Raw genomic sequence first — 25,893 nt, 5'->3', positions numbered from 1 at the left:
AAACTGTTTGAATGCCACCGTTGCCTGACGATGATAATTTAGGAGATATATAATCTCCTGTAAATAATAATATTCTCTTTGAGATCATGTTGGAATATTGATATAATTTTGTAAATATCTTCAAGTTAGCGCACCATATAAAATGTTGTTGATTTGCTGTTATTTTAGTTAAGACACTTTTCTGTGACAAAATAATTGCATTATATAGCCTATCAAATATATTTAAACGGGTAAAAAGACATACTATCCAATTACATTTTTGACAAACTTATACTAAACTTTTTTTGACATACTATGTTGTGTCAGGAAATTCAAGTAAATGTAGCAAATAATACACATTGTAGAAATACTACAATTAAAAGTCCTGCATTTAAATCCTCACTTCAATATTTAAGTAGTATGTCTATTAGAATCAAAATATACTTTAAATACCAAAGGTAAAAGAACTCTTTTTGCAGAATGGCCTATTTCAGATTATTGCATATTATATTATGGCACTATGAATATGAGTGTGTTCATAGCTTTAATGTTGGAGCTGGGGGTAATTGTAATGACTTCATATACTGCTGGATAGTAAGTAGTAAATTACTAAAATGTAGTGGAGTAAAACGTTTTTTAACATCTTGTAGTGAAGTATAAAATCCTCAAGTATTTGGTAATTAAAAGTAAATGTAGATAGTTCAATGCTACCGTTTTACACAAGTGTAATAATTGTATTGAGTCCAGGCAGAGCACCAAATAGTAAAATACAGTCAGGCGGTGTTTTTGCCCTTTGTCCCTTTTCCGGATACAACAATAAAAATAAAATTAAAACTTGTTTTCTGGTTTTGGTTTACCTTCAAACTCAAAGCGTATTTCCTGGACCATTTTGTGGGAAACTTAAACACACACAAACTAATTTGAAATGTTAGCCAAATTGGACTTTTCTGTCTCCGTATTGACTCAGCGACCGCTGACTTTAAAGCACCGAGCTCTTATTTTGAAGTGACACTCGCTCAGCCAGTCTGACTTCCGGTTTATATAACAGACGCGATTCTATGAAAACAAACACGAAGGCGCTCCACACCCCGACGGCACTTACACAAGCCATAGTTGACAGGTAAAATTATGCATTTCCTTCTCTCTGTATTCAATAACGTTACAATTTTTAAGTGACTTCCTTGTTTCAACGTACGTGTTGCGGTGAGGAATGGCCGAGTCGAATCTGAAGTAGTACCTGTATTTTTATAAAGGTGTTTTTTACGCAAAAATGTGTAATACGTAGTCTCATGACCTGATGTAGCAGGTTCATGCAGTTGTATAATTACCTGCGATTCATACTAAGTAATGGTTGGCAGACGTCCTGAGTGTGTTGATATTTTACTTTAAATAGAGACTTAGAATCTCCTCCACACCGACCATGCTGAAAGCTGTGGGACAAGCGCTGTTCTCAACTGGATTGCAGAATCCTAAATACACAGCAGACCAGGAAAAGGACAAGGAAAAGGTAGATGACCTCTTGATAGATGGCCAGTAAACCTTCGGCCTGGTGTTGGTGGTTGTTTGTCCCCGTGACATGTAACGAGAGAAGTGAGTTTATGTTACTTTTACAGTAGATCTTATCTTATACCCCTCGAATGTGGGGATTTAAAAAATATATATTTTCTATCATCATGAATGGATTATTATGGGCTTTGAAAAAATAATTAAAACGAGACAAACATACATTTGAGGATGGCACTTTGATAGTGACATCTGAAGCATTCTTCAAAGTTTTCTGTTCTGAAAAGATTAGTCGATCAACAGAAATGATTTGGTTCTGAATTTCATAATATTTCATAGTATTAATCAATCAAACTTTATTTTTATGCAATCTTTCAATCAGGTTAATTTAATTCAGGGTGCTTTATGGATGACGGACAAACAGATGATACGGTAGTACAAATAATGTCAAACAATAAGAAATATGAATATATATTTACCAAAATACAATGCCCATATAAACACTATGACCTAAATACTGTGGCGTAATGATTTTTGTAAGGCTCATACATATTCAGTTTGTGATGTGTAAATAAACCACAATAGCTGATCAGTTAATAGGAAATGATGCAAAATGTTTAATTGATTAAATAATCAATGGATTAATTAAAAATCAGTGTGTATGCATATTTTGCAGGAAAAAGATTATGAGATTCGCACCTACCATGCCACTAACTGGGTGAGCACCACTCTGAGTGGGATGCAGTGGGATACGGCCATGAACACCGGCTTCCGCAAGCTCTTCAACTACATTCAAGGCAACAATCACAACAGTGAGTTTCATCCATTTTGTCTCCTAAAATGCCAAATGGATCTCGTCCGTGTCGGGTGAAAAAACAACAGATACAATCTGATATAACTTTCTTTTGTGAAGCTGGTAATATTCTTAATTTAGAGACGTTGTCAACTAGGTGCTGTTTTGTATATATGGTGTTGTAAAATAAATAAATAAATAATATATAAATGAAAAATAATTAATCAGATAAGTCAGGTTTATAATGTTGAAATGTTGCAAAAGGAAGTTACAGATAACTTTCAGTGAAGACAAGGGAGTTGATGAATAAATGCAAGAGTCAATAAAAAAGTGCACTTTAGTTCTTGCTCAGCAGTCTGCAACAGCACTGCTGCCTTTTGTCTTCCTCAGCAGTTTACAGCCACATTATTCATAAGAATATACAGTAGATTGTTTGTGCCCTGGTCTGCAGTGTAAGCAGAGTGTGACGTGTAAACCTGCTGTTTAATCCTCTACATCTGCCAAACATTGTAGTTGTGTATCTGCCATCTGCTCAGGTTCCTTTATTTACTGAAGTTTTGATCCCCCGGCTGTCAACGGAGGGTTAGTTTAGAAAATGTAATATCTGTCCATCTTTCGTAAGCTGATTACATGTGGTCAACCTTCATTTTTCATTTCTTGCTTATTGCATCTACACTTTTTTTTTCACGTTTTACACCCCACACGTCTGCTGTTTGTGTTGATTCTTTTTTTTTTTTCTTTCTCAAATGCATTTTTAAAAATGAGTCCCTGACTTCCTCAGAGGTGAAAGTGGAGATGACGGCTCCCGTGTCGTGCCGCGTGGACCCTGGAGCCGGCCCTGCGTGTGAATCTCAGTTCACTGTGTCCTTCTACATCCCGGAGGCGCATCAGGAAAACCCACCGGAGCCGAGCGACCCGGACGTGTTTGTGGAGCACAGGAAGGAGTTCACAGCTTATGTCAGGTAGAGTATATATATATACATAGAGCCTTTTATATTCATGCTTTGGTTCATTCTTTCACTTAATATATCCAACTGTTTGCACACACCATACAACAAAAAAAGAGTTTATAAAGACGACTTAAAATCTTTAATATGTAGAACTCAATGGTATGTCTTCTTGTTTCTTCTTTCAGGTCGTTTGGTGGTTTTTCCAATGAGAATATGAAGCGTGAAGAGCTCCTGAAACTAATGGAGAGCCTGCAGAGAGACGGCGTCCATTACGTCGACAAGCCGTTCTACGCAGCCGGGTATGACAGTCCCTTCAAACTCACCAACCGCAGGAACGAGGTCTGGGTCCTCAAGAAGGAGCAGGAGTAGCAAGTTTAAAGGTCACCGACTAGAAATGTCAATTAAGTCTATTGAAGAATAAATAAAATTACATTATCATTTGATAACACTCAGGACAGCACTTAAATTAAATGTCTATAGGAATCAACAGTTTTTCTATTCTAGAAGAAAGAAGGGAAAATGCTGTTAAAGTTCGTCATACCAACATTTTTATAAAAAAACTTTTACATCTGACTGTCTTTTTTGCTTTATTTTTTTTGTTGATAAAATGTTACTGAATTGTACTTTACTGAAAATCTTGACAAAAAGACCACACACATGATTGCGAGAGCTCGAAGAGGTCATTGACTTTAACAAGAAAAACTGGATGCAGTGGCACAATATTACCAGCAGGTGGAGCCAAGTAGTCAGAAATCTTGTCTGTCGCTGGTGCATCTTGACAAACACCACAAGTGCCTGTTTTTTAATGAATGACTTGATGAAAATACACTCATTTTCTCATTGCTATTCTGATTGTTTTCACCTAAACCTTAACATAATAACTTAGTAGGCACAATAAAGAAATAAAGTGGATGTTCACATGTTTTCAAGTCTGTTTCAAAGTAAGAATTGTTTAACGTCCTCGGTGCCTTATTGTGTACAAATGCTCTCCAAGTTGAGCCTGAACCCTTATGAGGCTGTCAGAGTAACCGGTAACAGTCAGAGTTACTGGTAGTCGAGTTAAGTGCATACTTCTCTCTGTCTTTGTGTGACTGTAGCTCAGCCTCACTTACTTAATCATATCAGGATGTCTTTTTGTGATCAGTTTGGACAGGAGGAACGAATACAGAGACTATAACGATTTCCACATTAAACTCAGACGGCAGGTTTTGTCTCTTGTCCAATACTTTTCCTGTCGTGAAGGTGACTCAGTCTGTCATAATGTTGGCAAATGTCGGTTTTATCTGATCTCAAACATCACTGTCACCACTATCACACTCATTAAGGTGAGCGGCTGAGTCATCGTAAAGCTGGACCGGTCATATCATCACTCAAGTCTCAGCCACAACAAAACAAAACATTCCTCTAATGAATTAATGATTGTGTAGTTATCTGCCTGTGATCTTAAGATGGAATATATAACATTTGTGGTGCTTGGTGGTGCAATAACAAAGTGACACAACTGACAAACACACTTTTTTAAATTTACATCCTTTTATACATTTGATCATATTAATCATCGTATTTCGAGAACATGTCTATGAAATTGTGTTTAAATCATGAAGAAGGGAGACTACCACTAGTACTTTATGAGGGAATGAAGAAAGAAGCATTGTACTTGTGTATTAATCATGGGAGATATTACTTCCCGCTAAATGTTTAAGAATGAAAAATGTCTGATCTCATCAATAATAAATATATCTCAGCATCAAATGATTCTGAACATTTATTACCTTCATGTTCATTGTGTGATTATATTTTAGTCATCTGTATTTTGTGATGGGATTCTTTAAAGTAGTTAGACTCCAGAACAGCCAGAAGCTTTCGTGTGATTGGTTCATCTGATCTGTAGCAGAAACCGTCTTTGTGACCTTTTTATCAGCCGGGTGAAATTCTCGCCACGGTTCTCTTCGCCCTTTATCCTCTCTCACCGTCTCCCGTCGTCAGCTTCATGTTTGCTGAGTCGTTCCTTTTTTATTCGTGGCAGAATTGTTCCCAATATCATGTTCAGAAGCTCAGCAGAAAAGACGTCTTTTTTTATCCTCTGGAGGCAAAGACACTCGGTCTGTTGTTCCCCAGTCAGATCGATGCACTGCTGCAGACAGACGAGGCTCGCTGCTTTAACCGTATCGTTCCCCCGGTGGGGACCTTCAGGCAGGACATTTGTAGAAATACTTCTATGCCAAAACTCAATTTCTGGTGACAGAGATCAACTGGAAGAAGCTGGACATTCTGTTTACAAGCAGTGTGATTGTTTTTTGTTGTGTTTTATTTGTTTGTTTCCACATCACATATTGTAAATTAGGCAGAATTGATGACCAAAACTGTGGGATAGGATGTATACTTTATTCATACCCAAGGGGACATTTGGTTGTGGCAGCAGCAAGCAGAGTTTTATATAAGACATTTAAGCAAATTAAATAATAAAAATGCAAAAATGCAAAGTATATGAAGTGTGTAAATATAGTATAAACAGTGAAAGTGGTGCTCGGGTTATTGATGTTGATTCAATTGATGCAGGATCTAGCCAGGGGTGATTTATTATACATGATTATATGGTGTTGTTTGGTTTGAATGTGTGTTAAATTTAAGTATTTATTTGAATTGAATTCCTTCCAGGCTGCCATTGGTTTCAACCCATTTTAGCACACTATGAATATTCAAGCTGAAACTAGCAATGACTTCACAGTTGCGTCAGTACAGGCGGTGACGCTTCTGTTTCTGGACTCTCACGCTGCTCAAGTCCACACAGTCCTTTAGTTTCCTACTAAAACGAGGGTCTTGATTACAACACGAGAGGGGACGCACTGAGGTGTCGATAGTGTGATTATGGCAGAGAGGAGTTTCTATTGATTCGTGTCTGACAGCTCGGTGGACGCAGTGTCAGAGAGCCAGGGACTCTTATGAATAGGAGGTGGGGGGGGGCTTCATTGTAAATACAGAGAGGCGGTCAGTGTTGGCGCGCCCTTGGGAGCGAACTCTGGACATGCCGAGGCGTTGAAAAAGGCAGCGAGGTCCTTCGGGGAATGTATGTGCAGACGTTTGAGTCACGGGCCACGAACAGGAAGTTGTCCTGCAGTCAGCGAAACGCTCCATTGTGGGCTGGGCTTGTGACTCAGTGTGTGCTAATAGGACGTCCAGAAAAAGACAAAACTGATGACCCCTGGAGGAGTTGGGGGGTGGGGGGGTGAACGTCTGGAGCTTTCCAGATGATGGACGAGTATGGGTGCCATGGCGACGGAGCTAATGAGGCTGCGATTTAGGGTGCTGGGACTGTCAGAGGACCGCAAATCACTCACACACACACAGAAAAATTACACAGAAACCCAGCTCTTTAAATATTACCTTGTTTTTATTATACAGACACAAGAGCATTAGCAGCTCCACTCCCACTACTTCTTCTTCTGTCCAGTCTCCTCACAAGCCTTCTGCAATTGAGACGTTTTCCTGTCATGAGACGAAGCTCGGGCCCAAAGTGCTCAATTGTCGGAGCTTGGACCCACTTTGGTCACAGGTGATTAAACCACAGGGTGTTATGGCTGTTAGGAGGCTATTAAGTCGTACGCCTGTCACCTCAGTTTACGACTCTTAGGACACCACATTTACTCAGCTGTGAGCAGCAGCGTGGGGTTTGCATGACTCAAGATGAAGGGCAGTAGAAGGCTTCAGCATAAATCTTGACATTATGGCATTTTGTTACTTAAAGCACCTTTAAATGAAAAAGAAATGTCCTGGTGGGATCAGCGTAGTGAATGTGGCCCTCCTAACTCTCCCCTGTGCTTCCATCACCTCGCTGGTTGACTGTGATCACGACACCTTTTACAGCCCCGCTATGTGAAAATAAATAATCTACAAAAAGGTAACCACTCCCTTCCAGCAAACACAGGACTCTAAAAATGTACAGTCTTTGAAAATAAGTCAAAATGTTACTTAAAACTCATTTTCTCTATGTATTTACATACAGGATCATATATAAAACTGCAAAAGGATAAACTTAGCAGAAAGATTAACAGCATTATAGAAATCTGTTAAGTCCTAAAAAGCTTCTAGCAGGTTTCAGCAAATTTCGCAACGACTGGGCTGTATGCTGGGTGTCGGACCAGCGTTCTCACTCTTAGAAGGTCTTCACTTCCAGTTTAACGGCCAGCGGTTCATTTGTCAGCTCTTTGGTACCTAACATGGTCACTAAAAGACCCAGACAGGAGAACAAGTTTCTCTTCTAGTGTCATTTCTGTCTTTACATTTATAGATTTAAACTTAACTCCCAAACACGTCATGACATCACTTGTTTATTAAAACAATCTTTAAAACATAGTTTTTTAAGTCACAAACAAAGAAAAGATCTATGCACAATAAATGCAAAATCTACAAACTAAAATTCAATTAATAGAGGTCTTATGAGCCTTTTTCATAGAGTAAATCTATTGATTTGGTTAATTATTTTTACGCTCTCCAGTTGTTTACCTCCTGGCCGTCACTAGGTGGCAGCACTGAGTCCCCTGCTCTTCCTACGGACACTGAACACACCAGCTCTGCAAACTAAACCTCTGACCTAAGAGCAGTAAGCAAAACCTGCCAATAACCGTATCTGAAGCTGTACTGAGGAGCCGTCTGTTGTGCCACCTCCTCGGGTTCTTTTCACAATATTGTGAACGGCTTGAAGCCAACACTTGCAAACCGCGGCGCTCTCAAACACTTTCCAGAGCCAACGGACGAGAAGCCGAAGCTGAGAAGATCCACGAGGTGAGCGTCCAGCTCTACATTCCACTCTTTCCAAATGTCTAGCTATGTAGCACCACAGCAGCACAAGTTACAACTTGTGACTTTTCACTTCCTTCAGTTCGCTATCTCATCCTGGTCCTTCGAAGAAACTAAAAGATTCCTGCATGTTAATGACATAAAAGTAAAAAAAAAATTAAAATAGCAAAACAAATGGAAACAAACTAAGAACACCAGGAGTAAAAGCAACACCATTCTTTGAACACAATGGGCGGGTCACCAGACAAAGGACAGATTGAGAATTCATCGGAGTAATGAAAAGATGCAGCAGATCTCCACTTCAGACTAAGTTCAGCCTGGTCCATGACGGGGCCACCTCTGACCTCACATCAGCACCTGACATTTGACTGCCTGCGAGGTGACGCTGAGGGGGCGGGGCTCAGGAAGGTGTCTCTCGGGGGCCTCCTATTGGCTCCTCTTCCTGCCCCCTGCCAGTTTATGACGAGTGAGTTTAGCTCCTTGTATCTAAGGGGCGGTCCTTGCTTTTTAACTTCTGCTCTCATCAGATAAAGTGCCATTGGAGTTATTGAATACAGGGAGCGTCTGAGCAGCAGGTGCTGACAGACTCCCTGCAGTGTCTCCGTACTCGCTCTCAGCCAGCTCACCCTCGCGCTCACAGATCACCGTCATCGGGCTGCTGAGGATTCGGTTGCGTGCATTGTACTTGCTGCTGGCGGCAGAGGGCGGCGTGCGAGAGCGCCCGTACCTAAAGCCGCTCATCGAAAAGGATGGCGAAGTCGGCGAGGACATAGCAAAGGCCTCGTAGCGGCTCCACTCATCCGTGGCCCTCTTGCCACGGCCGGGGGAGTTACACGGGCTGTGCTGCGCCATCAGCGAGTACGGTGACGCCTCGGGGGAGTCCAACGAGGACTCCGAGGGTGATCTCTGGGAGCGAGGGTCAGTGGTGCGGAGCATCTCAGTGGCCGACATCCTGAAGCTGGTCTCTGAGCGGCTGCCCTTCTTCAGGAGAAGGGCCTTGAAGGTGTCGCTGCTGGTGGAGGACTTGCGAAGGTTGCGCTGGATGGATCCTGACTGGCGGGGCAAGGAGGACACCGCTACTGGTGACCCGCCTGTCGGGGTGATGGGTGGAGACTGAGGGTTGCTCCCTGCCCGGGACTTCTCCTCATCAGATTCCTTGCGACCCAGGACCTTGCGCTTCGACCTAGGGGAAATTGTGGGGAATTGATTAATGACATGCTTGTCATTCTGCAATGTGAGTGAGTGTAAGCAATGTTATTGCATTTCTACAAAGTTGAATAACTTAAGGTGTTGAACAGATGGATAAGCAAGTTGAAATGCTCGGGATGGGGGTTTGGTCAGGAAATAATCATCAAATCCAATTATTCAGATTGAAATCAGGCTACAGAATATGTGGATTCCATATCAACGAGCAGCAAGCAGCCTTTGGTCAATCCAGCCTTGTGACTGTTTCAGTGCTGAAGTAGCTAAAACAGGAAAAAATTGCACTACAAATACACCGCCTTTGTCCCAAATTGGCCATATGTCAGCACTGAACCCAGCCATCATGCGTCACAGTACGAATCTTAAAAGATGTAATACCATAACGAGCATTGACTGGCAAAGATGCTCAACTAATGCAGTGAGGGCAAGGAGAACAGTTACATTTACGCAAAAGAGTTCTCACAAGAAAAGATGCAGATGCTGCAACTCTGCAGGAAAGCTCAGACGTGGCACAATGAAATTAATCAAAAACACAAACTGGGAAAACTGCCCAAAGCAGTTTTAATCACACAAGGACGATTCAGCCTTCTCTCAACATGGGGTATTGGAGTGGTTGACTGCGCCACTCAGCCTGCACTTTCAATAACTCCTGCACCAAAGCATCGCAATAAAGCTGCAACTGACAGAATACAAAGCTTTAGGGTGAACAAGGAAAACAGCCGTATTAATCTGTGGTCCAGGGGGCTGCACTCAGGGATTAATGTTGCTAATCCAAAGGTAGCATCACTGCGATGGCCGAAACAAGGCTTGCTAATTAAAGGGAAGGGGCTATTTGCCACTTTGCACCCCTCAAGAAAGGATGCTCCCACCCACTGCACGAGGAGGAGAGGTGGAAAAAGAGATGATTAAAGACTTGAAAAATAACGATTCTGTGAAAAGGAGAGCAATTTGATGCAAAATGTAAAGGGCGTCGTGAAACAAAATCCTTAATCCTCAGATTAAATCTACAGAAAACAATTCTTCCATACAGGACAAATAACCTGTGGAGAACGTACGTGTGAAGGTCAACTGAGAGGGAGAACAAGAGAGCGTAATCTGTCTGTGAGAGAATCAGAGTCTGCGTTCTGTTGTAGGAAGACTGCAAAATATGTCTGTGCCCTAAATTCCACCTACATCTAGCGTCGTCCCTTGTGAGCTTCCTTCCTCGCCACAGTAGCCCATCAGCATTACATAAGACTTTTCTCACACACATTTACACGTGCATACACTCACACACCTGAACTCAGTCAACCAAGACGGCTCCATACTGAACTCGCGGTTTGTTAAATTCACAAATATATACGGCCACACTGGAGAGTCGGTGCTACCAATCTCTATAGAGGTAAACAAGGCTGCAATTTAAGACACATCTCAGAGTGCTTTATCGATTTCTTTGTATTACATTTGGTTTGGAGCTTCTCCCTCCAGACAGGTTGTATTTTATGCTGCAGATGCAAGGGCATTTTCATCATTCTCTGTTTGACATAAGGTGAAGAAGACGAGGAATGTGGTAAAAGAAAAGAGTTGAAAACAAAATGTATTGGACAGGTGATACGGGGAGAGGAAATGTGTCAGAGAGGTGAAGAAGGAACAGTTAGAGAGAGGAAAGTCGCCATCGTGTCACAATCTCTTGACATTTCAAAACAATGTATCCAAATTCCTCAAATGGATTTTAATTTAATGAGAGATATGATGTTAAAAGCCTCACTTTTTTAGCAAATAAACTCTCAATGTGTTCAAGTAATAATATATGAGGGTTAATTCTTTCAGTTGTCGAAGCCTCTCATTTCAACAGCCCCGCTAGGAGTCCGTCATCACTTCCCCGTATCAACAATCTGTAAAATTATATCTATACATTCTGTACTAAGGAGGTGCAATGGAGGAGGAGAGCAGTATAGAAAGTGGTCGACAAACAGTTCCACTGTGAGGTTCAAGCACACGCGCTTACACAACCCTTCGTCCAATTACGCTGCACAATAAATCGCACTCGCACACGTGATGTTTGCGACATAAATACATCAACAATCTGTCGCCGGCAGAAATAAAATCCCGTGAAATTAAATCCTGTGATGCTCAAGAGAACTCCAACTGCCGCTGCACGTGACCGTGAAACACAAACTGGCGGGCTGCATGAGGAATTTATGTGTCCTGCCTTTGAAGCACGGGAGCACGTATGCAATATGTATATCAGTGTGTACAAGAATGAGAGAGATAGAAACAGAGAGAGGGAGAAAGACAAATCTCTCTGGTGGCCTCTAACCTAGATTAGGACCCGAGGGTGTCGAGTAGTTAAATAATGGATCAGGCACCCGCCTTTTTTTTCCTGCTGAGAATGAGCAACGCTAAAGTGACTTCACTAACACAGATGCCTTGATAAACATGTGACTACCAACACATTTTTGCTTCTTGAATCAGATGGATGAGGAGCAGAAGAAAAAAAACACTCTGGGCTGGGAGGCTCCAGAGACCAGCTATGTGACAGATGTGTACGCTTGCAGATGTGACCGTGCTGGGTAAAGTTATGACTGAGAGCTGGAGGATAGAGAGAGGGGAAGAGGAGGGGTGTGGAGATGAAAAAAGAGAAATCATGGGATGAAGGGGGAGAAGGAGCTTGGACTTCAGGGTGATACATTGTGGTTTACGAGGGGGTGAGGAAGAGGGAATGAGATGTTGACAGAGAAGGAAAAGGGTGGGGGGAGGAAAACAAACAGCAAAGCCAATGCTTGAGATAAAATAAACTAGCTCAGTGGAATACATCATATTAAATGAGCTGAAGTGGGTTTGGAGTAAAAAAGTTGGAGTCAACGAAGAAGTGACAAGATGCGTAAAATGGAGAAATGCATCATGGTACCTGTGAATGGCGGCAAAAAGGTCATCAGTGGTTCGGGGCCGTGTGGGAGTTGGGGTCACCATGTTCTCCCGGGAGGCCCCGTTGGCTGACGGGGCCGGAGACGATTCGGCCGTACTGGAGTAAAACACCTCACCTGAGAGAAACATACACACACAGTTACAGAAGAGTAAACACACATGCTTCAGGTTTACTCAGCGAAACACACACTCATGATTTCCCCATCAAGTCGCATTAACCTGGCTGTCAATGAAACCTGAAGTGGTGCGGAGCAGGTGCTGGACTGTCTTCTTACATTCTCTTTCAGTCTCTAGATATCCTGTCTTTTCTTCTCCTCTTGTTCAGCCCCTCTCCTCTCTCCTCCGCCTCCTTCTCTTCCAACCTCCGCGCTCACGTCTGCGCTTCGACTGCCTGAGCTGCTGCAGGCAGTCTCACTTTACCCTCTCCCCATCCTCCCTCCCTTCCATCCCCTTCCCAGATCTGTAGCCCTCCCCTCTGATATGATAGAGCCCCTCCCCCTTTCCGTCCAACCACAAAAAGCAGCCCCCTCTGGACACTTGCCCCCTCCCTTACCCCAGAGAGAGAATAAAGGATAGACAGGGAGCAGGACAGAAGGAGAGAGGGACTGAGCAGGACAGATTGAGGATGAAAGATTAACAGCAAAGAAGAGGAAAAGGCAAAAAATAGATATTTGGAAATATGGATGGATGGTGGAGAGGAGTCGAGTAGACAGTGGAGGCTGAGGTGGAGAAGGGGCAGGGGGAAGGAAAAAAAAGGCAATGCGGGAGAAATGAAGGGCAATAGCCACGAGAGGTATCTGCATATTAAAATGTAGAAGAGAGAGGAAGAGAGGATGAAGTCGGGAGGCTGCAGCAGTGCTGTCCCAGTGATAAGCCCTCTCTCCTGCGCTATTTTCACAGTTTTTAAATCTTTAAAAAAGCTTGTGGTTTCAAGTTTGCATCTGTTGCTTTGGAAGGAAAACTGTATTTCACAGCTGCTCGAGGAGCTGGCCGCACAGCTGGCCGGCAGCAGCATCACCACTAGCCATATAGGATTATGATAATGAGCTTAACTAAGAAGTAAAGATAAGTAAGATATTGACTGACACCATTTAACATGTGTGCTCTCTTCACAAATATTATATATGTCTAACTTTGATTTGTGTGTAACCAAACATCATAAATTAGTCAGACTCACCAGCGTCATCCTCCTTGGAGCTGATGGATCCAGTCGTGCTACTTGTTCCATCTCCATCATCCTCTTCCTCTTCTTGAGCCTCTCCATTGGTATATGGTTCATGGTCAAGACATGTCTGGATGTCGGAAGCAGAAGTGTAGGACTCGTTCTGGGTTACAGTTGATGTTTCACTGCAGTCTTTCTCCTGTTGCTCACTTTTACTGTCTTTCTTTTCTTTCTGTATTTGTCTTTGAGGTGCATCTACTTGGTCTTCTATTTGTGACAGGTCAGATGTATCCTCATGCTGAGATGGAACCTGTTCATTGGTTGGTTGGGGGCTAAATGGTGGGAGGAAAGAGATTTGGGGTTTCTTAGAGACCACTGGGGGCTTCTGTTTGACTGGAGAGCTTTGGGGGCTCTGTGGGGGACTGGGCAACGATTCCCGTCCTTCAACTTTTTGTCTTCTGTTTACGATGAAGTAACTCTGATCCTCCGCTTTTCCATTCATGACAGCACTATCTGGTATGTCATCTGTGATACTGCAGTCTAAAGACAACTCTTCTAAGAGCCTTGACACAGGTGATGGTGAGGAGTTGCGTGAATCTTCTTCTGGGGAGCAGTTTGACAGATGTATCACAGTAGGTTGCTCCAGGGGGTTAGGCTTCTCCAGGATCTGGGGCTTTAGAAGCTGAGCTTTGGTGTGGTCTGATTTGCCGTTAATCTCCTTCTCTGGCCGTTTAACAGAGCGGAGCAGCACACTCTGTAGCGCAAACGGGGTGATCAGGGGCTTAGGTGACTTTGTAGGGCTGTTGGAAAGAGCTGGCTTTGGAGCATCTTTCACTGCCTTCACAAAAGATGGGGAGGAGGAAGGTGGGACAAAAGCAGGCAGTGGAGGAGGTGGAGGGGGACCCATGGAGGGAACAGGAGGTGGAGGTGGAGGGGGAGGACTGAAGCTCCCATTGAAAGATGAACTGGGGTGGATTAGCATTTCAGGCGATGGAGGAGGAGGGAATTCTGGGGAGGTGGAGCAAGTAGGGGGCGGACTCAGAGTTTGACTCTGAGTGGTGGTTGGTAACGGGGGAGCTGGCGGTTGAGTGCCGGCACTGGAACATGGCGGTAGAGGGGGTGGGAAGGGTGGAGGTGGGCTGAGAGGAGTGTTGGGAGCTGAGGAGGAGGAGAGGGACAAGGGTGGAGGTGGTGGAGGAGGAGGTCCGGAGCTTTTAAGTGAGTCCGAGGTGTTGGAGGAGAGGGAGGTGGAAGAGGAGGACATGGATACAGAGGAGAGGAGGGATGACTTTCTCTCGGGCACTTTGGGCTTTGGCCGGCTGCCTGAGGGAGACATAGACCTGACAAACGAGGGCACTGGGGTTCCAGCTGTAGGGGTGTTGGACTGGCTGGAATAGCCGCTAGATGGGGAGGTCAGCCGGTGCACCCTGTCCGGTGACGAGGTGGCCATTTTGGGTTTCACTGCCACACCTCCCTCATGGACTGGAGCACCAGGGGCCTGGCTGTTGTTGAGAATCTCACCTCCATTCTGTAATTCTCCTGGGTGAGCGCCAGCCGACATGATCTCTGGGGCATGAGCTGGAGGGGTCTGCACCCTCTGATCCCCATGGTTACGAGGGTAGTCCATGTAGTATCCCCAGGAATCAGCGTATTCTGAGCGCAAGCTGCTTGTGTCACTGTGAGCCGGCGTCACATGGCATAACGAGTACACGTTAGACACACCGTTGGCGTTAGCTCCTAGTGATGCTGCAGAGCTGCCTGCACTGATGCTACTCTGACTGCGTGGCCGTAGCACCCAAGGGTCATCGTAGTCGCTACTCGGGCTGTGAGAGGGCGAAGAAGGTGAGGCCCCTTTTCCTTTCCCTCCTTTCAGCCCCATCTGTAGGCTCTGCTGCAAGCTGGCAATAAGGGTCTCATTGAGCATGGCTCCGTTTGGCTCCTTTGCCCCGCTGATGGCGCTAACGCCTCCAAGAGGCTTTTTAACCGAAGTCTTGCGTCTAAGAGAGTCAGTACGAGCTGGTGGCAGAGGAGGCTTTTTGGCCTTCCGGAGGGAGATGCTACGGGACAGCGAGCGATCACTGTATAAGCTCCCAGAGTCTTCCTGGTCAGCCATCTCGCGACACTCGTACATGCTGTGTCTGGTGGCCCGTCCAGGTGCTGCACCATGGCCACTGCCATGGCTGCGAGAGCGCAGGCCGGAGTCCAGGTGCATGGAAGTGTAGTATCCGTCATTGTCTTGGGAATAGAGGGAGCTGGAGTCAGTAGTGGTCCTGGAGGAGTGATCCAGGCTGCTATACAACTGGTTTATAGGAATGGAGCAGCTGGAGGTCAGAGTACGATGGGGAACCACCACGTTTTCTGGCGTGTCGTAGATCCACTGCTCCTCTGGCAGACAGGATGGAGGTGTGGGAGCCAAGGTGCTGTGGCTGTGCATACTGCTGTCCGAGTGGCCCGACTCACTAGCGGGTTTTGCAACCTCCAGACCGCCATTTTTTGGTGTATGAGTGGGGGTAGAAGTGGCCAGAGCTGGGCAGGTGAAGCTGTGGCTAATGGATGTTGGACTGGAGAGCCTCGGGTCAGTCTTGGTGGAGGAGGCGAGACTGAGCGGTCGAGCTGTGGGGTAAGCTGATGCTTGGGAGTTGAGGTGCGGACTGGAGGTGTTAAAGGTAATGACCTCAGAGGAGCTGGACAGGGTGGCATTGGGGATGAACGAGGTAGAATAGGCAGCGTGCGGGGAGACTACACATGCTGGACCGCCACCCCAATCACTGGCCTGTGTCCCCTTCAACTCCTGAGACTTGGGCCGGGACAGGGTGCCTGTCCTTGGGGCATTTCTCATATGCACCACTGTATCATCAACTTGAAGCTTGCCAATCTGCCTCGAAGGTGTATTTTGATCCTCTGATTTGATGGGGGTACTGCTATAGATGGGGTCAGCACTGAGGGACACCCTGGCTCCCTGTCGGGGCAGACTGTGAAAACGGGAGGGATCTCTATTAAACTGAGGCAGCATCAAGATCCCAGAGCTGTCACTACTTGAGATGGATATACTTCCTGTTGATGAGGAAGCAGAAATGCCGGCCATTTGAGCAGCAATTCCCTGTCCTCTTTGAGCCCGGATTCGTCTCATGGATGGCGGCACAACCTTCGTTACTTCTGTCTGGCAGCCAGAGTCTCTGGTCTCTGAACGTCGGAGCGTTGAGTTGACGCTCCCGACTCTACCCAGGGTGGAGTACTGTCCCGGGATGAACATGGAATGTGGCCGTAGCTCTCCGCCGTGTCCTTTTGCTGCCAAGGAAGAAATAAAAAATAAGACAAACATGTGATTACAATCCCTTGTTTTCCCTTTTTTGCATCACGAGCCTTCTCTTTCCTCTATAACTTCTGCAGCAACAAGGCTTTCTGGTCTTCTGGACTGGACTGTTAGATAAACTGTGGTCACATGGAAGTTAATTAATTTGATTAGCTGTACCCGTCTCATGCGCTAATAACTTCTGGTCTTCTTCATTAAGAAGGAAAGGGTAAGCGGGAGGACACAGAGACTCCTTCCTATGCTTCCCCTCCTATTACAGCTCTGGCTCAGTCCAATAGAACAGCAAACAATACCCTGGGGTCCAGGACAGGCAGCTGACCAGGTAAGGCAGCCGACACACACACGCACACACACACGCACGCACGCACACGCACACACACACGCACATAAACATACAGTGTTGACATGTTCATGCACTGTCATACAGGACAGCATATACAGAATATGCGGATAGATAAAGAGACGAGGACACACAGAAATGCAGATATCACAAAGACACACACACACGCTGAACATACCGCCTTGTACACAAACAATTTGAAGAACGAGTTGTAAAACGAGAGACGATCTCTCGTGTGTCTCCCATCTGTGTTGCCTCTCCTGTTGATGCTCGTATCCCAGAGCATATACTCACTTCCTTTCTTCTCTCGCTCCCTCTTTCGCTAAACCACACATCCACTCTCTTCCTCCTTTGCTAAAAGCTGGAGTGACAGCTTGGCTGCTGTTGCTGCTGCTGCGATAGATTAAGCTGCAGGTCTACTTCGCAGGCAGCTCTTGTGCAAGGAGAGGGAGGGATGAAGCAGTGGGACAATTACCCCGGCCCAGTAATCATGACATTCAGAGGCTGTCGTCAGCTGGTCACTAACCAGACTTTAAAGCTCCTTTCCCATCAGCCATGGTGATCTTATCACACAGAAAAATGACATTCTCCTTAAACACTGCGGCTGTCCCACAGCTCAAAGATGTGTAAATAAACATCAGCCATGCGGTGCCGTCAGCAGAGCAGTGTCAGCTTAAAAAGCTTAGTGTTCGCTTAACACCCAGCTCAGCTCAGTCAGGGACCTCTGAAACTTTATGTTTGTTATGTATCCCTCATCTGTTTGGAGGGGTTGAGAATCATATGCTCTGAAAATGACACGACTGGTTGGGCCTTTTTAGGTGTTTATGATCCGAGGCCCATGATCTCATAATCAGTACTTGTTTGTGAGTAAGACACACATGCTAGGAGGTTATTATTAAGGGCCCAGGATTAAGGCACATACACAGAAATAACACACACAATTCACAGAAAAATGTAAAGTTAAGCTGAAAGATTACAGCACAATGCGTAATTAAGATTGGCAAACCCTGCGCTTAACTTCCATTATGTGACATGATTAGCCAAAGTCTAAAATGACATTATACAAGTGCAAACATTTCTAGAGGAAAAAGTGTAAAAATGAAAACCACTAAACTACTGAAAAAGGATTTCATAACTTCCTGTCTATGGATACAGTTAAACAGGGTGGAGGAGAGCAAATGAGGACACTTGGTATGAAGAACTGAAACAGGGAACGACAAAACATCTGCAGGGCCTCGATCCAACATTGTGGACTTGCATGCGTCATTTTCTTCCTCTCAATATGACTTACTAAGACCAATACTGATGGAGGGAGTTACTTCTCCATTTTGATAAAAGCATACATCTTTAGAGTATGTGGTTATTGGAAGAAATAAAAGAATCGATGCTTGTCAAGAGTGTTGGTACAGGTCTGTGGACAGTAGAGGGCAACAAATTGCCCCGCAGTGATCCATACCTAGCTCATGGTGGAAGTTGTCAGGCAGCCCTGATATAGTCTTTCTGCGTTTGACCTTCTTGGGCCGGCGGGACACGGTGTCAGTGTTAATGAGGGAGCGCCGGATGCTCGCCTGTCGGTCAAACACTGCCCCTGGTGGCCGGGAGGGCGAGAGCAAGGCAGGCGAACACACAGACAAACAGCAGTCGGTTAGTTGGAAGTCAACAACGTGCAAAAGATTATTTCTTTTATTTTCAAGTTGAACATGCAACATCAACAGGGTAGAAAAATTAAAGGGTCAGTGCAACCTCTGGTGGTATCTAGGCATACAGATAGGTTTGTTTTAATTGCCCAGGTTTTAAGATATCTGTCTTTTACATTCTCCGGGGCCAGTTATCATAGGGACTAAAAGTAGCTTACTAAAAACTATAGCCCACTGTCAGCAGATGTTTGAGGCCAATACCAAGATCATTATTTGGGGAGTTAAAAAAAATTACTGTTTTAACATAATTAAGTGTTGCTGTTGATTCCTTTATGTAACTTATCACAATGCTGTGAGCATCACCAATACAATTAGATCCTCCATTTATTTGAGTGGAGGCAGATAATTTAGGGGCAAATATCTTAACTTGGGAAAATATACAACCAAAAGTATCTGTCTTGCACTATACCACGAGAGAAAAGTGACCCGACCCTTTAACTTCATGATCCATCAGCCAAAGAGCCTAAACATTGACAGACTTTACCTGCCATTACTCTCCAAGCATAATCATTGAAACAGAAGATAACTAAAGCGCTGTTTTAACATTCATTTGGCTGATGGTTTGTGTTAATTTACAACCCTCCTAATAAGTCACTGAGGTGTACACATACATGTAAGGTTTGTGAGATAGGATGTAGAATGCATGCTCTTATTGTTACACACATGCAGATATGAGGTGAAGCATGCACACACATACACACAGAGTCATGCATTCCTCTCACTATCCGTCTCACTCTCTGTCCAGCTTTCATGAAGGAAGAGTATTATCTTGCTAGGAACCGCTCTTCTTCCTGCTATTTGGCTAGCTGGTGACAGCCAGCGAGCGTTAGGGAAATAAAGACCGATATGAGGGCAGATGGTGTCGATCATGTCGCCACTCAAAGTGACAGAGAGGTCCGCAATCTTTCTCTTGTGTCTGCATGCATGTCCGTTTCCTCTCCTTTTCCCTTTCTCAATAATGTAGAGCGACAGGAGATGAAGTCAACATTAAGCACTCATTAGTGTCTGAAGGACGGCGGGAGTTATATTGACCTTGACAACAGCAAAATTCAGATGTTAATACTGAACTGCGATTTCGTCTCTGAGCTGTTGGTGATCTGTCATACAAAAGTATCTAGCTGATGTGAGTTGATGTCTTATGAGAGCAGCACCACACACGCAACAGTGTAATATATTAATCATCAGAAGTGGCAGAATGAGACGTTATATCTATTTTTATGTGTGTGTCAGATAGCGCTGAAAAATGTCACATGCTAACAGGGGGATTGCATCGACAAGTTTTGCTGTGTTCATCTGTCAAACGCATGACATGAAGTCAGCAAAAAGCCTTGACCCTCGGATAAGCTGTCAAACGATTTTCACACACACATGCGCTCGCTCGCTCACACACCCATGAAGGAAGGTGAAGGTCAATCTACAAGAAGCATGATGAGAGAGGAAACTATACGCAGGACGTACAGGGGGAGAGGCAGACATCCACGACTGACACATGCAGCTTTTTCCTCAGTGGCTGACTGAATTCAGTAATTGATTAGTCTATATCCACTTAGCCACGGAGGGTTTATAAAAGGAGCAGTCTGACATTTCCTTTTTTGCTGCCTTCCTGAGAATTATATGAGAATACCAATAAAACCACAAGATATGACATGTTAATATGGTAGTTTTGAGATAGTTGGTGGACATTTTTTTATTAGTCATTTAGCTCCACCACCAGGTCAAGATTCCCATCATCCCCAGCTGAACTTTGGTGGAGGCGAGTTGTCTCCTCCTGTTTACGTGGTTTCTACTATGCTAAGCTGAGAATGCTATGTCTGCATTAAACTCAAAGACATGAAATAAATAAGATCTTCTCATATAACTCAGGAAAACAGCAATCAAGCTAAAATGACAGAATAAGAGAAACAAAACAAAACGTGTAGATAGTGGTGAGAGGTTGACATTACGGAATAGACATCAGGAATGAATGAGGCCAGATCAAACTCAAAGTAGCTGGATCTTTTCAATACGGAACTAGAGGACCAGGAGATTTATTTTCCACTAACAACACTGATGGGGATTGGTCGCTACTCGGTAGTGAGAGATGGACACCAGAGGCGGATGATTGCGGTTGCCAAGAGGTCATACCTGTGACGTTGATGGGAACTATGTCAGTGGGCACGGCCCGGGCCGCCAGCCTCATCTGCTCCTCTGGGGTGGGGAGGGGTGCACCCTTGTTCCATTGGACCCGTCCGTCAACCTCATACAACTCCCCTCCTTCGCCCCCTCCCTGCGGGGTCTGGGGCCTCATGGAGAGCTGTGATTTGTTGTCCTCCACTGACGAAGCCGTGGACTAGATGAGGGAGAGGAAGAGTTGTTAACACAATGTAAAAAATTAAGTGAAGTGGAGGGAGGAAGAGGGCGAAAGAGAGGGGGAGTGGAAAGACAGCAGAAACAGGGAGAAAAGAAATGTAGAAGAGATGAGAGATTACAGATACAAGGAATCAAAAGGTTCCTAAAAGTGATAAGTAAATGAGATGAGGGGAGGGGAGGAAGAGAGTGACAGAGGTGAGATTGATGAAACGTAATGTGGGATAATGAAAGGTAATGGAAACAAAGATTCTGCCATTTTGAATTAGATCACATACGTGATGGATAAAAAAAAAAGTCAAGATAATAGTAGTAAATGAGTGGGAATTGAAAATTATAGAACAGTGTATTGTTCCAAACTGTAACTGACAGACTGAAGCAACGTTATTGACACACACAAACAGACTTGAACATATTACATTGCTGTGACCTTTAGAGGCCCATGGTGTTGTAAACACATTTCACAATCAATCAAACCCAAATGAACACACTCACGCAAACACACTCTCACACCCACACGAACATCAGAGGACACCAAAGGCGTATTAAAAATGGCAGGATAAAAGCAAGAGAGGGGAGGGGGAACAGCGTTGAGAAGGAGGGTAAATCGCTCATGCATCAAACTGTAACAGTTCTCAATCCTGAAATGTACTGATAAGAAGCAACAGACAACATTTCACTGCAGCATACAGGCTGTTAGTCAACAGAAAACCAGATATTTCCGATTTGCTGCCAATGTGAATTTGAAATATTTTGAAAATCATTGCATTGAATTACCATAGTGAACAGAAAAAAAAACAACCAAATTGTTCTTGTTATAAATAAATTTCATGGCACCAACCAAAAAGTTCCTGTTTGACACTGCATCAGGTTGAGCCTCGCCACCGTGGGAAAAAAAAATCCTCTGTGTGATTTTGTTTCATCAGAGATTGAAAAATGCTGGAATAAAGTTATTCAGAATCTCCAAAATACATCCAGCAATCATCCCATAGGTCTATTACTTTTTATCTGGATACTCCGCAGCACAACACTGGCTAGAAAACACTGCGGTTAGTGCTTTCATACAAACCACGCATGGATGGATAAGGGAGAAGAGGCAACAGAGGGGGCAGCAAAGGGGAGGATGTAAAGGACCTCAGCAATAGTTTGGAAGAAGACACGGCTTGTTATTTTTGCAGCGTGGCTCAACTTGAAGCCCCGTTTCTCCTTTTAAAGCTGCTGTCAGGCAAGGACAGCAGCTTCACTGGTCGCTGGACAACAGGAAGTGATGGGGACTAGAGACAAACAGCGAAAGACAGATACAGAGAGAGATAGGAGTCCACAGTTTAGAGAGACAACCGCGTGTCATGTGGGTCAAGGGTCAGGGAAGGAATGAGACAGGCGCTTGACATCAAGGGGCTCTGGGGGACAAAGGAGACCTGGGTAATAAGAGTGAAAGACCCTCTGACCCTCTCAGGATGAGATGAGGCATATGTGGCTGTCAAACCATTTACACTTCACTTCACACTAATAGTCAGGTTTTGTCTATCTTTTTTGTTGTTGTTACCATTCTATTCTTGTCTTTCCCCTTTCTACCGCTCACTCTAAATTACAGTACTATGACAAACAACAGACCCATGTGGAGAGGAAAAACCACAAAGGTGTTTATTCTCTAAACATTTAGCTCTGCCTGAATAAATATGATATACCAGAGAATGAGATGCAACTATAACAGTGAGTTCTACATTTAAATCAACAACAAAATGGCTTGGTGCTGGATACCCTATGTACCATTAATCCTAATAAATTACTACAAAATATGATTTTACTGATAATTCTAGTGTCAACCAAGGATTTAGAGCTCATCATTCTTTAAGTGAAAATTAATTACAATGTAAAGCTTGAAAGACAGAGAAGTCGATTCAACTGCATTCTCATATTTAACCACTAGAGGGCAGACTGACACTGTTGAAATGACTGGAGATGAGATGCCATGCTGCTGAATCAGCTGCACCCCCACCCCCTGCTCTCCTCCTGCCACACACACACACACACACACACACACACACACACACACACACACACACACACACACACACACACACACACACACACACACACACACACACACACACACACGCACACATGCACCTAAACAGCAGTGTTTGTGTACCTTCTTATCATTGTCGTCATCCTCCTCATCCTGCAGGCTGCTGGTGGACTGTAAGGGGTCAGAGAAGGTGGGACCCTGAGAGTAGTACTGAGAGCTTCGGAAACCATCTTTCCTCAACTTGTCGCATTCTGCAGGACAGACAGAAACAGAGAAACATTTTATACTCAAGAAACAATTAGGATCTTTCTCTCAAACAGGATTTCTTTTTTCTTTTCGTGTTACCAACTGCAGGCATTTTCTTGATCACATGTCTCTACTTCGAGAAGATTTAGTCAAGAGAGCTTTGTTGTTTGTGATACATAACAACTCAGGTCACGCTTTTTCTTTCCTTTGTCGATGTAAAATATATTTATGTACCACAAACAGTCTGAGTTTATGAATTCATCTTCATCTATTTAAACACATAACTCGCAATACTAACACAAACTATAAACCGATCCCGAGGAATTTATTGTGTATATTGAACAGAAATATACAAAATAAGTCATCCAACCACAGTAGGAAGGATGTGTGAAATATCTATAGGACACACACATACGTCGCTGTATAACACTTTTCGTGTGACTGTGTGTGTGCGTGTATCTGTGTGTGTGTCAGTCACAAGATGGGGTGCCTGTTGGAAGCTGCCAAGCGCTGCTCACACCTCTCGTCACCACCTGCTGTGACGAGGTTGTGATGCATGTGTGTGTGTCGATGTGTAAGAAGAAGGGAGTTCATAAATGAGTGTGTGTGTAACCAGGAGGGGTTATCAGTTTCAGTCTGTCACACCCAGATGGCAGAACTGTCCCTCTCTCTTTTCCATCCTCCCTTTTTCTCTCAGGGGGCATTTAGCACATCATATATCTCCCTGCAAATATCTACTAGTGCATCCTTTGTCTGCTCTTGTAATAGCTAATTACATACAACTGCTACAGCTTACAGGGCTTTGTGAGTGTTTGCAGTAACCTGAAGGATAAAGATATTTTAATTGTTGAGTGCAATTATTACATACTTTTTCACATGTAAAAACCTTCCTGGTCTTTTTCTTGCTTCTTTGAGATGTATTCAGTGTGTGACGCAAAATGAAAATCCATTCAAGGGACTGACACGTATATGTGCAAAACCCATGCACATCACTCCTCGCCTGGCACCTCAGAGATGCTGCTTCTGATCCCTTTTATGTGCCATCTATCTCCACAGCTAATTACCGCCCATCTCAGAGGAGAGACACGCTGGTGCATGTATAATACTGTCAGCTAATGGATCCTAATTGGGTTGGCAAAGGTAGCAACTGTAACAACAGGCTGATGTGTTAGCGGTGTGGAAAAAGGGATTTAGAAAGCATGATGATAATGAGGATGATGACGGGGAATGGAGCCATTACGATGATTGGTGTTCTGATTGAGGGAGGTTGATAAAATAAAAAGGCCTTGATGAGCCGCTTGTTGCTAGGCAGAACTGAAGGGAGGGGCAACAAGACAAGCGGAAAGCATGAAGAATATTAAGGACAAAAACACCATAATGATATATGAGCAGAATGTACTGTATGTATTTTATAATTACAAATACAATTGTACATGTCAAACACGTTTAAAACTGTGTGTTCGGCTCTCAGTTTCTCACTGAATCTCTCTGGTTTGAAGCATAGTTTCCCTCCTGCATCCCTGTTTTATGTTTGCTTTTATCCAGTTTAAGGGATTCGAGGAAAACCCAACATTTGCATATTGAGTTGCATAATAATAAAAGCTTTAAAATGTAAGCAGTTAATTGTCAATGCTACTTATGAAGCTGGTTATGATGGTGATACTAGATAAAGGCTTAAGAAATGATGAGGATTAAAATCTACGCATTCTTCCCTAAATAAACACTGTACACAAACTACAGCCCCGGGTTGTCACTGAATGACATCATTGCTTAAACTGATGCATAATTCTTGGGATATAATTGACAGTAATCATATGACTGTTACGCAACTTTCCTGATGTATATTGACCTGTTGGCACATTTTCTGGAAGTCAACAGCTGACTGCAAAAGCCTCACCGCTTAACACAAGCTGAAGCCCACGTGTGCGGATGCACGTTGCCATCTGATTGGTTATTGATTGTTTGGCTTTGTAACAGAAAGAGACTTGTGTGGCTTGCCGCCCTCACGCTGACAACAATAAATTTAGTGACTGGTTACATGTGCACAACATGATGGAGCCTGGTTTAATCTTCTGAAATTAACCTCTAAATAACTTGATATCTTGTAAAAAATAAAAAAATGCAGTCATTAGTATTACATAATAAACTATTGTTGTTTAATTGCTTCAGAGATAGTTAAATTGTTGTATTTGGATTGAAATGTATGAAGAAAACACTAAATATACTCCCTCAGGGCTGGGCTGTAGTTAGGCATGAACCCTAAAGGCTCAACTTCCTGGGAGTGGACTTGTAATAAATGAGCTAAAACACACGCAAAGACTCAATGGACAGCACAGGTGCTCCCATTGAACACCTGTTGGCTTTCAGTTCGGACCCCTGGGGCTGGGTGGTGATGACAGGATGAGAGGACGATAACAGGAGGGGAGGGGGTTAGAATTAATCCAACCTCCCAGGTGGTGTTTGCGTACCGAGCAACATCAATATTGCAGGAAGCAATATACAACAGCAACAGCACAGTGGTCAAACAATGGGAATAAAGGAAGCCTGCTGTGTGTGTGTGTGTGTGTGTGTGTGTGTGTGTGTGTGTGTGTGTGTGTGTGTGTGTGTGTGTGTGTGTGTGTGTGTGTG

The 25,893-nt window shown here is 44.0% G+C and overlaps 2 protein-coding genes across 5 annotated transcripts in view; one reads left to right on the top strand and one right to left on the bottom strand.

Annotated features, from left to right (window-relative positions):
* The first annotated feature begins 1,018 nt into the window (after positions 1–1,018).
* Positions 1,019–4,965, top strand: hebp2 (heme binding protein 2). Its single transcript, XM_068577075.1, has 5 exons — positions 1,019–1,099; positions 1,373–1,486; positions 2,159–2,294; positions 3,057–3,237; positions 3,411–4,965. Exons 2-5 carry the CDS (start codon positions 1,400–1,402, stop codon positions 3,592–3,594), a joined length of 588 nt encoding a protein of 195 aa, XP_068433176.1. The 5' UTR covers positions 1,019–1,099; positions 1,373–1,399; the 3' UTR covers positions 3,595–4,965.
* Positions 4,966–6,597: 1,632 nt separating this feature from the next.
* nhsl1b (NHS-like 1b) overlaps positions 6,598–25,893 on the bottom strand; it is a 97,101-nt gene continuing 77,805 nt past the window's right edge. For all 4 annotated transcript variants that reach the window (XM_068576923.1, XM_068576924.1, XM_068576925.1 and 1 more), the window contains 6 exons: positions 23,143–23,270; positions 20,769–20,973; positions 18,404–18,535; positions 13,310–16,582; positions 12,116–12,248; positions 6,598–9,205 (listed from right to left, as the gene is read on the bottom strand). In XM_068576923.1, coding sequence (XP_068433024.1) covers positions 8,530–9,205; positions 12,116–12,248; positions 13,310–16,582; positions 18,404–18,535; positions 20,769–20,973; positions 23,143–23,270 — 4,547 coding nt within the window. In that variant the 3' untranslated portion in view covers positions 6,598–8,529. The remainder of the gene's footprint in view (positions 9,206–12,115; positions 12,249–13,309; positions 16,583–18,403; positions 18,536–20,768; positions 20,974–23,142; positions 23,271–25,893) is intronic.

This window comes from Clinocottus analis, unplaced genomic scaffold (assembly GCF_023055335.1).
Source record: "Clinocottus analis isolate CAN_PGR_092001 unplaced genomic scaffold, fCliAna1.0.p SCAF_15, whole genome shotgun sequence".
Classification (NCBI taxonomy): domain Eukaryota; kingdom Metazoa; phylum Chordata; class Actinopteri; order Perciformes; family Cottidae; genus Clinocottus; species Clinocottus analis.
Note: the sequence above shows the minus strand (reverse complement) of the source record. Positions and strands in the feature narration are given on the sequence as shown.